This window comes from Centruroides sculpturatus, unplaced genomic scaffold, assembly GCF_000671375.1.
Source record: "Centruroides sculpturatus isolate CEXI.00-Female unplaced genomic scaffold, Cexi_2.0 scaffold323, whole genome shotgun sequence".
In the NCBI taxonomy this organism is placed as follows: domain Eukaryota; kingdom Metazoa; phylum Arthropoda; class Arachnida; order Scorpiones; family Buthidae; genus Centruroides; species Centruroides sculpturatus.
The window spans coordinates 208,105-221,323 of record NW_019384566.1 but is presented as its reverse complement, the minus strand read 5'-3'; the positions used below and the strand labels follow the sequence as shown (position 1 = coordinate 221,323).

The 13,219-nt window shown below is 30.5% G+C and overlaps 1 protein-coding gene across 4 annotated transcripts in view; it reads right to left on the bottom strand.

Annotated features, from left to right (window-relative positions):
* LOC111624048 (zinc finger protein AEBP2-like) overlaps positions 1-13,219 on the bottom strand; it is a 125,173-nt gene that overhangs the window by 67,035 nt on the left and 44,919 nt on the right. For all 4 annotated transcript variants that reach the window (XR_002756507.1, XM_023366828.1, XM_023366829.1 and 1 more), the window contains exon 2: positions 9,897-10,605. Coding sequence is in view for 3 of the 4 variants with exons in the window: in XM_023366828.1 (XP_023222596.1) it covers positions 9,897-10,605 (709 nt within the window). In the remaining variant the exon portion in view is untranslated. The remainder of the gene's footprint in view (positions 1-9,896; positions 10,606-13,219) is intronic.

Genomic DNA, 13,219 nt, shown 5'->3' with positions numbered 1-13,219 from the left:
TATAATTTTTATCATATAATAAGCAAGAATAAAACTATTAATGTGCATTATTTATTTATATCTCAATACTTTTATCCTTTTTTTATTCTTTATTTGTATAATAATTTTTAAAATAAAGATAAATTTTCTGTTTCATGTTTGTTGTGACAATTTTAAAGTTTAATATTTAAAATAATTTAAAAATTAATCAACGATTTGTAAAGCTTATCAAGTAATTCAGAACCCTTCACTATAAATTTATTTGGTACCAAAGCTTAAAGTCAAAATTAAATGTTACATTCTGAAACATTGAATTCAAACTAATGACTCAACAACAGCATATTTTTTTTATGTATGTAATATAATTGGAATTCTAGTTGGTCCTACACAAAAGATTAGCATGGCACAAAAGATTTTTAAAAAACAACATTTGTTTTTTATAATCTAAAAGGTAAAATAAATATTTCAAAGTAAAAAACAGTAGAATATAATATAAACTATCTTTTCACATGAAATTAATCTGTTATAAGAATTACAACAACATTTATTGAATCCAGGATATCCATCTTAGGATAGGTATTATTTTTCATAAAACAACATATTCAGAATAATATATCTTTTCATTTTATCTCAAGAATTAACATTTAAAATATGCAATTACAATATAAAAATCTTTGTACAATTATGTGGATTCATAATGATACAAAGATCATCTTTTGTCAAGGTTTTCATGCATGAGGACTTATACTAAAATGCTGAAATAAATTAGTGGAATAGATTAAAAGAGAACACAAAACTAACTTTATGAATTACTAGCAGACCCCACTACGCGTTGTTGTGGCTCAAAATGTATCTATTATAAATTTATAACACTTCCTCGTGGGGGGAGAATCTTTCGAAAAATTTCTTCTTAGTGTACATTCTGTTGATGTACTCTATTAAAACGCAAAAAACCGCATCTAAAATAGTATAAATAGAAGCAGAGTTCTTTATGGTAAGCCTTAATCCTAACCATCTCCCTTCAGTGGGAAAAATTTCGACATGTATATTATATAAAAACACGTGCGTATTAAAATGCAGCGTTGTGTCAAAATTTCAAAGGAATCGGTAGGAACAAACGAACATTACATTTTTATTTATATAGATAGATAGAAGATGATCTGCTTTAGTTCATTTTCACAGAAAAGCAAACTTAGGGCGTCGTACTCGTAGTGCCATCTATTGGACATAAAAGCCATAACCTAGATTATATATTTTAATTTATATGAATATTTAACAGAATAATATACATCCTATGTCCACCCTGAGGTTCCATTCTAAATATTGGTGAAAGAATTTTTGAAATCAGATGAGTAGTTTCGGAGATTACCTGCTGCAAACAAACTTACATACATACATACAAACATTACCTCTTTATAATATTAGTATAGATATTTTGTATATTATTAACAAAGAACTTTTCTCTCCAACAAAGAAATTGAGTTTGTTCATTAAAAGCAGAAATTCATTATCATATTTGTCCTATAATTACAGTATTTGAAAACAGTAATTAAAATATTGGGGCAAAGAAACTAGCTTTCAATTTTCTGCTAGTAAGCAAACTGTTAGTAATATTTTGTTGTGTAAGATTCTTTGATTTATATAAATATAAAACAAAATAATCTTATAAAATACTAGCACGTAAGCCTGGCGTTGCCCAGGCAAAAAATAAGTATAAACATTGAGATTATTAGATTATTTTGTACTTGTAACCCTTCTATTATATATTCAGTCACTGTATCACTTTTGACTATTTACACTTCACTGTTTGTTTATATTCACTCACTGCACTACTTTGGAATTTTCACTTCTTTTTCGGTTCTTCCCTTTGTCACTGATAAGAAACTAACGTTCGAACCTATGACAGATCTTGCTTTATATACCCCCACCAATGGGTAGTCCCATCCATACAAAAAAGGCTTTGAATGGTCCACAATGTTCCACAATGATCTGGGATGTTCCCAAACGTTCCAGAACATCCCGGAACATTCTGGAAAGTTGTGGAATGTGCTAGAATACTCTGGAATGTTCTAAACTGTTCTAGAAATTTCTAGAGGGCAAAACTTCCAGCCCATCTTCAACAGCACGCCCTTCAGGTAAAAATGGAAACTTTCTTCGTAGATGGGGGATAGAGGGCTACCACACCATAACTCTCGATTGTACCAGGACTTGTTTTTGAGTTTTAGCATCATGCACACTGTACACTTACCTTTATAATATATATTGATATTGATTGATGATTATTAACTTAAGAAAAAAGGGAATTGTTGTCACATACTATCACTTTGCATATTGAAGTATAACACAATTAGGGAATTCGATCCCGGTCCTTATTTCTAATCCCGGGATTTCGGGATTATACTTATTCGATCCCGGGATTATTTCGGTATTGAGGGTTAATAAAAAATAAGAAAATCTTACAGAAATTAAAAATCAAAATTTAGACAAAAATCAACGTATTTTACGGTATACACCTAGTTAATTTAATCACTCTAATTAATCAGACTTACAGTCAGACTAACCAGACTTAAAATCACTGTCTTCATGTTAAATTTATTCTTTTTTAAGCATCACTGAGATCTCTTTAAACTCACATAAATTGAAAAAACTTTTATGTAACAAACTATGCAAATAAACGTTGAAAATTCACAAAAATCTCTCTTAACATCGACTAAATAGACTACTTTCATATAACAACCTAGTAAGTAGGTAGTAAAGTAAGTTTCTTAGCAAAAAGTATTTAAAAATAATATTAATCAGTCACATTTTTCTTAAATATAAAGAAAACTAATCTAATAGGAACATTCTAATTTGAATTGCGAAAATATGATCTGAGAAATAACAACGCATCCAGTGTCTCATCACCAAGTCTGCTTCTCAATTTGTTGCACATATATGCAGCTGCTGAGAAAACGCGTTTAGGTTTGATGGAAGTTGGAGGAATCGTTAGTAAATACTTATAAGCTTCGAGGACACGGGGAGGATGGAAGAAAACAGTCCGGTCGACACGGATCGGGATTGTAGGAGTAAAGGCTACAATCCCGATTGTTTCGATCATTGTAAGCATGTCTTTCTAAAAATAAACGCGTTAATTTTGTAAATTCGGTCTCTGTGTGAGTCTCTCAGCGTCCAGCAAACCACTACCCCGAAACGTAAAAAGACTTTCTCGCATCATCCTGACAGATCGCGGGCAAGGCGAGGGTCGTAACCTTTTCACCTAAGGTCGACCCCCCTAAGCGAGAGGCGTCGGGTCTATATTAACCACACTGGCAAAACAAGATGGCTGACACATTGACAGGTAAAACGCACTGAGTAGTGCTCTCGACTGCGCCAGAAAATCGATTGGCGCCCGCGAAAATTCAAAAATACAAAAATGAAGTATATTACCAAGTAACCCAGTGAGAACTGCTTGCCTATCATTTTAGTTGAAAATACAAGAAGTTTTATTCCAAGCAAGCATCGCAAGCCCGCTTGGTTAATTTCTGCTGCTTGCTTGGAATAAAATTTCTTGTATTTTATATTAAAATGATAGGCAAGCAATTCTGTTAAAAGCACTGGCACTGAACGTTTCGCTTCATGCAGTCTATTTTGCAATTTTTTTAAAATGATGTCAATCCCGAAAATCCCGGGATTAGGAAAACTTAATCCCGAAAATTTTGGGACTGAAAAGTGGTCGGGATCCCGGGATCCCGATTTTCGAGATCCCGGGATCAAATCCTCTAAACACAATGTATTAACCTAAACCATATTATTTTATATTGTATTGAATGTATAAACATCACAAAAAACAAAATAAAGGTAACATCAGTATATCTAATGTTAAAAAAGTATGTTTTAAAGTGATCTTGATTTATAGTTGAAATATTAATAAAATACACTAGATATATACAAAGTATTATTATTTATATTAAAATTTATCATGATTTACATAAATATTCTTAATACAGTGTATTACCTCATTGTACTTACTTGTATTTACTTTGTAATTTGCTTATGATTTAATATTTAAAAAAGAATTATGTGAAAAACCACATTTTGTATAAATATAAATTATAATTCCATGTAGTTGCTAAGTTAAAAAAAATTCAGCATTATTCATGTAGATGTCAATATTTATTGTAAATATTTCTTTTAATTTACAAAACAAGGTTTTCCTATATTTTTAGGCAGAAGTACTCCGTACGCAATATATATTGATCATATTTTTGTTTTTACAATAAAAATGATTTGATAATGCCTTTAAATTTAATTTTCTTAAATTTTTCTAATCATTTTGATTAGGCAATTTATAAAGTAAAAATATTGTATAATAATAATTATCTTTTTGAACTATTGGAATCTAAAATACTCAGAAAATTTTTTCAATAGATTCAACAGAAGAAATAATCTACAAAAAGAAAAATCACTTAGTATATTCTTGTTGGCAATATATTCATTTTTATCAGATCCTTTTTTGCTTATTAATTATTTGTCAACATGCAGAAATATAGTGAAAGTTAAAAATAAAATCTAAGAATAAATAGTTACTAGATGAATATATCAAATACTCATTGGCTGTTTAGAACAATATCATAATTGCTTAATAAAAAGATCACTTTGTCTTTAATGTTGGTTATAGAAAGCTGATTTCATGTCAAAAGTAATGGCATTGACTAGTTTGTACTCAGCTTTACATTTTCATCTGCATGACCATTTTTCAATGATTCTTGCCATCTTCTTTATCTCCAAGTAATTTTAATTTCAGTTTTTGATAGTCTAGTCTCTAAAATCACACTATTGTCAATGGCTGCACACTTTAGAGGTATGAAGGAGTACATGTCAGGAGTTCAATTTGGCACAGAGTATTTGGTGCCCAAATCATACGCACATAAAATAAACCAGACTTGTAGGTAGTCAGGGGATCAAGAACCAGGTCAAAAGAAAATATGAAATGTTGAGACTGTTTCTACAAACAGACATGACTGTGAGATTTGCACATGTATTGCCATTTTACTTGTTTATTTATATTATATAAAAAATAAATGTCTTACAAAAACATGGTAAGATTGTCCCCTAATTAATAAATAATTCCTTTAAAACAAATGAAAATAATATATACAATACAAAAACTACAAATTATATAATAATAATAAATATAAAAATTAAAAAATGAACCAAAACACACTAAAATAATGTATATAACGGTACATATTAAAATGCATCATAAATAAGTTCTTATAACAAAATCATAAGAAGAAATCTTCACACCTGAAGAGAGAGCATTCATTATGGTGTTTAAAAAGAAATATAGAAAAAAGAAAAAGAAAGGCAGAAATAAGGGTAGGAAATGCATGAAGTACAAAGCTAAATAAATTATTAAAACATTTAAAAAACAAAATATAGTTAACGTAATTAATGTGTGTTGATATAAATTTGGAAATACAAGTAAAATTTCACCAGAGTTAATAACAAAAAAATGATATGGCTTATTAAAAATAAAACACAGTATAATCTTGTTTTACACAAGAAATTTCATTTCATGTTAGATGTACATCATATAAACCAAAATTCTGTGTAAATTTGTGCTGCACCCATCACAACCATGTGCATAAATTTTAAAGAGATGTTTTTGTCAATGGCCTGGCAAAAGTTGATTGACAGCACATTCTAGCCGTTCGTATTTGGGCAGGCCGACTGTTGCGCATGTGCAACATAAATTTTTTATAAATTTCAGGATTGAATTCTTAGTTAAACAGCATTTGTTAATCAAATTTCTGTCTAAAAACCGTTAAAACCTGATGCAGAGCCCAGAAGGGGTTCGAAAATGTTCATTTTTTTCAATGTTTTTCGATGTTACCACACTGTAAATTGGTTCAGTGTGTGTAATTTTTAAGTTTGTGTGATGTGGTGAGTAGTTGTTTGATCAATGTTAACTCAAAAAGTAATAATTTTGAATGGCAGTAACATAGGTATGTGTTGATAGTGTAATAATGTTGATTTTCATTTTTATGTATATTAGAAAGCCATTTACATAAATTAATTTATTAATAAATACTGAATAATCTCTTAATATTAACGACTACTATTGTTTTAAATCTTTTACAATATGAATTATCTCAGCTATGTAGGCAAAAAAAATTTACATACAGTTCTTTCAAAGGACTTCCTGCTAAAAACAGATCAGACTGCACTAATTTTTTCAATTCAGGTGATAAAGTTATTCCTCCTGTTTCTGGATCTGATTCTTCACTTGATTCATCGGATAACCTGTTTAAAAAAATTATAAAATTATAATCTTTAAGACATATCTAGAAGAATGTTATTATAATAATAACTCTCCCATGGTCATCACCTGGTCATGGTGGGAGAGTGTAGTAATTTTACTGCTCCATAGGGCAATGGAGGCTGGAGCACAAGCTCCTGGTAGAGACACCCATGCCAGTAAGGTCTATGGGGAGAAATGAAGCTAAGAGTGACCACACTAGAGTTTCTCATTTCCCAAAAAATTTGCCTCCAGCAGGATTACAGGCAAAATAATTTCTTTTCCCGGGATGAGATAGTAAAATAGAATTTTATATGAATAAAAAAAATCATACAGGAATGTCATAAATTTAAATAATTTAATTTATTTTCTAGTAAGTAACTAAAAGTGTAGGGCCAATCTCACCCATATGGACAAGTTAGGCTCAATTAATTTATGTTCTCCTACATTATAAGATGAAAGTAAAATAAAGCGTTTCATTGGGAGTTTTAATGATTACGAAAAAATACTGTTTTACTTCTAAAGATGAAATAAAAAATAAACTAAAGTGCGATGAGTGATATTTACTTTCAGCAAGTCTCCACTGTTCAATGATGTGCAAACACAATACATAAATATTACATGAACTAACNCAGTCGACCCCCGTATAAGATCATTGATTATTCCGTTTTATATGAATTCCATGTTGTACGAGTCACTTAGATTTTACAAATACGTGTACCGGGCTGTGAACGGCTCACGTATTTGTAAAATTTAAGTGACTTGTACAACATGGAATTCATATAAAACGGAATAATCAATGATCTTATACGGGGGTCGACTGTAATTAATTAATTAAATTTAGTATTACAGAATATCTTCTCAATATTACAGTATTATTGAAGTGATAACCTCTTCCTTCTTCCAAAACTTTGTGAACTTAATAAAATTTGATTTTGTGAACTTAATAAAATGTATTTTTCAGGAAACAATAAGAAGGTTACTGTAATTTGTCCACTATTTTATAAAACTAGTAATTAAATATTAGTTACATTAGTTTTATCTTCAGTATTCAAAATTAAAGATCTAAGCCATTATTAATATTCCATATATACTGTATTTCCAACAACTTTTGCTGTAACAAATCTTTTAATTTGTGTAACTGTCTACAATATGGAAAAAATGAATAACTAACAAACTGAAGAATTCAAAACAACATTATATAAATATACAAAGCATTTGGTTTGCCAGTGATTGAATGTCATCTGACACACGAAGTGCTTATTGAGCTGTTATGTTTACTTTTTTTTTTTGTTCTAATCATTTCAGATAATTTGCATACTTTTCCTATTATTTACAGTAACTTTTATTTTCTTCCGTTTATTTACAGGAAATTAGCAGCACGCGAAGATTATACAAAAGACTAAAGCAATTTTATGTAAAATGTACTTTAAATTAACTTTAAAGTTCATAAATTTCGTAACATTTCACAATTGTATCCATAGATTGATCTAAAAATTAAGAAACTCGACTCCAAATATTACACGTAACTTCCATTAGACAAGGGTTTTTCCGTTCTTTCTTTGCTTTCTGCATATATGATTAAATTAAAGAAATAATTATTACTAATAGAAATGATGAATTAATATTTTAAATGTTTCTTAAAATAGAATAATTTCTCATCATGTTTCATCGAACGCTCTGCAAACGGCACATGAAGAGGACGATAATCAATGAATAATTCGACCCCATTATCATTCTATATTTAGATCTAGACACTTTACACTCTTACTAAAAAAATACCAAAATATTTGTTTTATTCAGGGTTTCTGGTGGACTCCAATTTTTAAAGGAAGAAATAAGATTATATATATATATATATATATTATTGGAATATAATTTTATGTTTATGTATTTTTTTTAATAATAGAGAGAATATTTCATTTTATTCCAATCATTACTAATAAAAGAGATGTACACAAAACAAGATTCATGCACACAAATATATTTTACATATGTGCCATAGTCGATTGCAGTTTCATTTGCGTATTTGTGATTGAGTAATGGATATATTTACTCACCTCTTCCATCACTCTACAATAAGATATTTATAATAAATATTAAGAGAAATTTACAATGATATTGAATAATAGAATTTTATAATTAAATTTCAAGATATGCGCCCTGCATACTGATTACTAATAAAGAATTTCATGGGATATCTGTATAAAACTGCAATGAGAAGCAAAAACAATCAGAAAACAATATAAAACGTTTTGTTTGCTATATTAGTTTAAATTTAGGCGTTTAAAATACTAATTTTAATACGTATTTATAAATTAAAACGACGCAAAATTTCAGGATGGCGCTAAATCTTAGTTTACTTGTCAAACTTATAAGTGCCTCGTTATGCTTTGCTTTAAACAAATTTCACGAATTTACTGACACGATAGCTGAAATGATTGATTGCAAACTCCAGTCTGTTCTTTGTTCTCATTTTTTAACATCTTATTCGCTACAGATCACTCATAAGTAGCCAACTGAATATAGGCTAACCCTCATTTTCCTTTAAATGAAGTGCAAACAACAGTGTAGGGTTGAATATTTTGATAAATTTTAAATAATAATTACAGTACTTTCAACAGAAGTAAAACCTTTTTTAAAACTTATATGAAAAAAGTGCGGTTGAATTAACGAAAATGAAAAATTTTAAACTTTTTTAAAATATGCTTTCTATTTTGTATATGGTAAGATAATCAATACCCTTCCAATAAAATTTTGGAACATAAAATGAACTTCATTAAAAATTATGAATTGTAAAGGTGAAAAATATATCTTTAATAAACAAAAACGAATAAATCTTTAAATATCTTCATTAAATAACACAACATCTTTATCCATTTACACATTATCAAGCATATTAATAAGAATAAATTTTACCGTTTTATTTAAAACAAAATAAAATAAAAATTTTTCGATAAATATAATTTTTAATAAGGAAAATTATTTAATTCGTTCAGTAAGAAATTTTCATAATAAGTTCGTAAGTTCGATATAAAGAATGTTCCTTAACGATTGCAAAAACTAAACTGTGCAAAATCTATTTAAATTAAATTTTTTAATCACATTTTTAATCGTGTTTTCACTAATTCTGTAAGAAACACTACTTTGTTCTAAGCTCAGTTTACGATTCTTATTTACAAGTGTACTGTGTTTGAAACATCACGAGCGTGTTCCACGTATACTCGTGAAAACGATTATACTTGGTAACTTTTGATCCACCCCATAAAATTTTGGTATGAAACCATTGCGATAATATCAATATGTCACAGTAAAACTGATGTTTTTATTCATTTGTGTTCCATCAAGAATTAAAATATATATATATATAAACATTTCTGATTTAGAACTTCATTTTGCATTGTCATTATTATTGATTTTATGAAAAATCGTGTCATAGTATATTATGTAATAGGTAAAATAGCGTATAACATAAATTAAATGATGATAAATTTATAGTACATAATGAACATATGTTTTATGTTCATTATGTTTTATGTTTAGTAAAAGCAAGCTTAAAGATAAATATATTATATACCTATTTAAAATTATTGCTTAATAAATATTTTAAAAAAGAGAAAGAAAAGTAAAGGCTTACCTTGCAACCGACCCATAAACAGGTGAACGTTTCACTATCACTCTGTCTTTCCACGTGATATTTACGGATATGTTCCACCAGCTGACCGCTGCACACCATTTTCTGCTCACAGTTGAACCATTTACAAGTAACAGTGTGACTATCGTCGGTATTTGTCTGTATCTCGGGACTGGCAGTTGACGACTGATTCGATGAGGATGATGATGATGATGATGAGGATGATGAGGTGTTTTCTTTCTCCAGTCCATCCCCCACGTGACAATTCGGCTTCACCTCACATTCCGAACTGTCACCAATGGCAGTGTAATATTCCTCGTTCACTTCACTCTCCGATTTTGATCCTAAGCGTGCATTGTCATCACATAAACTCTTGTCGTTGTAAATGCAGTCATAGAAAAAATTCTTCTTATTATCACATACTGTGTCTGTCGCATTGTCATGTCCCTGAGACAAACTATATTGTCCACTTGTTGGGTACTCGTTCTTCGTCAGAGCCACCAGTGTCCCCGAGAGAGTGATGCTATCGTCACTGTCTGCTCGGCAGTTATCTGCCAGAGACGGTGGGATGGGTGGCATCGGCTGGGGGGTGCCTGGACACGGAGAATCTGGGCTTTCTGTCTCGGGAGAACAGGGTTCGGACACGTTGCTGCTTGTCGACTGACATGAATCGCTACCACCGTGGTCGCTGCCACCACTGCTCACGGCAACACTGCAATAGCAGAAATACACGCTAACATCAACATTACTTGGCCAACAACCTCGTCATAACTCCACTTAATGGAAGAGTTATTTTAACTCGGCAAACAATTGACGACATGAATGGAGTTCCCGGAATACGACAGGAAGTGTTACGTATTAAAAATGGGGGTGGAAAAATATTCAAATCGGCACTTTTTTCGAAAATGTTCTATGTCGGTTACATAAACGCATAGCGCTGGACTAACACAATTCGTTAACGTTTCTACGATTAGCCCATCGACAATTCTGATATCCAATTGCACTTAAGATGAGAAAACCAGCAAAATCAAATGACATCTAGTGAAATCGATCAAGATACCCGAATCTAAACCAAATAACCCTCCAACTTATTCGGTTATCGAGTACTCAATATGAAAGAAGGTATCTCCCACACCCGTATACCTTACACTTCGGAAATTCAAACTAAAAACTTACTTCGAATTTAGGATCCAATACCCTCTACGGATGGCTTCGCTTCTTGTTACGACCATAACCCGTCAACAATCATCTTAGTGCCATCGTTTCACTCATTATCATCACCACGATGATCGCAAAGAGCGGATGTTGGTAGGAGGCGAATTTTATTATTCTACATTACAGAATAGTAAGAGGAACCAAAAAAAAAGAAGAGGGAAAAAAAAGCATAAACGAATTATGCTCTCCAACGGAGAAACCAAGGAGGTCCAGTCGGCTATGGATATCCGTGATAGACAAGAAAAACGATCGACAAATTGTAAGAACCATGCCCACTGCAAACAATAGAGTGCCAAATTACGAAACCTACCACAAGAATTCCGAAAAATCGCGAGAGTTTTAGAAAATCTCCTACTGTTACGTAAACCATTCGATACAATATTATTCCAGTAACTTCCGCGTCGCGTCATTGACCTAAATTGATTTCAGCAAAATAAACTATCTATACACAAACACACACATACATACACAAATGCCACTGAGCTAAAGCTAAAAGCAAAACATTTCTACAAAAAAAAATCAAATCAAATCCTCCGACGATTATTTGATTGACAGTAGAACCGGATGCAACAATTTTATTGGACCGGGGCCTAAAAAATCCTCACGAATCATTGGCTGTGTAGTTTGTATGTCTCCGTATATTGGCAGAGTTCCAAAGGTGAATCGAACCAGAAGGGGAAGACTTAGTGCTGTCGTCATTCAAGGACGTGCAAAGTAGGCCGCTCTTCTGACATAACAGCTGCAAGTTCATTGGTCTGCGGCTAAAAGGAAGTGTAATGACTTTCTCTTACTTTTCTTTTTTCTTATTTTAATCGTCATTTTTTAAAATAATATTTAAAATCCATTCGAGTGATTTTAAACGTAAATTTCTATTATTCTGACTATCAGACCGATTTTATATTTATTTATTATTACGCGATTATAATCTTTCAAGGACTAAGTTTTACAAAACCTAATTTGAAATGCAATACGATATGCTTGTGTTTTATAAATAAATTACAATAACACGGATGTTTATGATAATATGCATATGGAATAATTCGAAAATTCCACTATTTAGGTTTGAAATATTTCAAGAAAATGGCATGAAATTCTTCTGGTTTGTGACACCGAGCGCTGTAATGCTACTCAATTTGACAGTTGCGATGTAAGCTTTGCCATAAAAGTTGATACTTTTGATGAGTGTTACTTACAAAAATTCCTCTATAATTAATAGCGTAGTCGTAAAATCTTAAAAAAAATCCTCCAAGAAATTCTTAACAGTAGAGCTTGAAGTTTTTAGCAACTAGCAAAATTTGAATAAGCATTATCATGGATACGAATATCGAAACTGATAGTTTTAAATGCATTACTCTGAGCTGAAAATTGTAGTTTATTCTGAGCAGTGAGCAAAATATCGCTTTTAAAAACAATTATTATTTCTACTGCAGTATTCTGAACAGAATATACTGCACTATTTTAATACGGAATTCTCTTCAGATTATCGCCCTTAAACCATAAAAAAAGCAGAAAAAACAACAGAATCGGTCGAGTTCTTTTTTTAGAAAACGAACGTAACGGAAGAATCGAACAAAGAAAATGCTGACAATTTCTAATTTTAGATGGAATGATCGATTTACTGTAAGCAAATTGAACGACGAAATTAATTTGCACAAGCAATATTCCCCATTTTAGTATATTTACACGTTTGTAATGCTTCTATTGTTTATTGCATTTCCAGAATAAAGCATTAACCTAACAAAAAATCGATAACTGATATTTTCTTGGCGCGGAAGAAACTTTTTATCAAATTGTAACTCAATTGAATTCTTAATTAATTTATAATTAACTATTTAAAATAATAATAATATTATTATAAAATAATAAGAATTGGATATTCCTTTTATTTGTTTTAAATTAGGAAATTAGTTGCTGAACATTGTTTGACTAGTGGATCAATACTAATTTCGACTTCGTTTTTAATTAAACTTTTAAAGAAATAAGTTTGTTCTTTAAATCACAATTTAATTATTAATTTTAATACTAGGAAGATTTATAAGCGAAATGGAACCAATTTATAAAAAAAAATTCCATAAAATTTGCTTAAAACGCTCTGGATGATGATGATGATG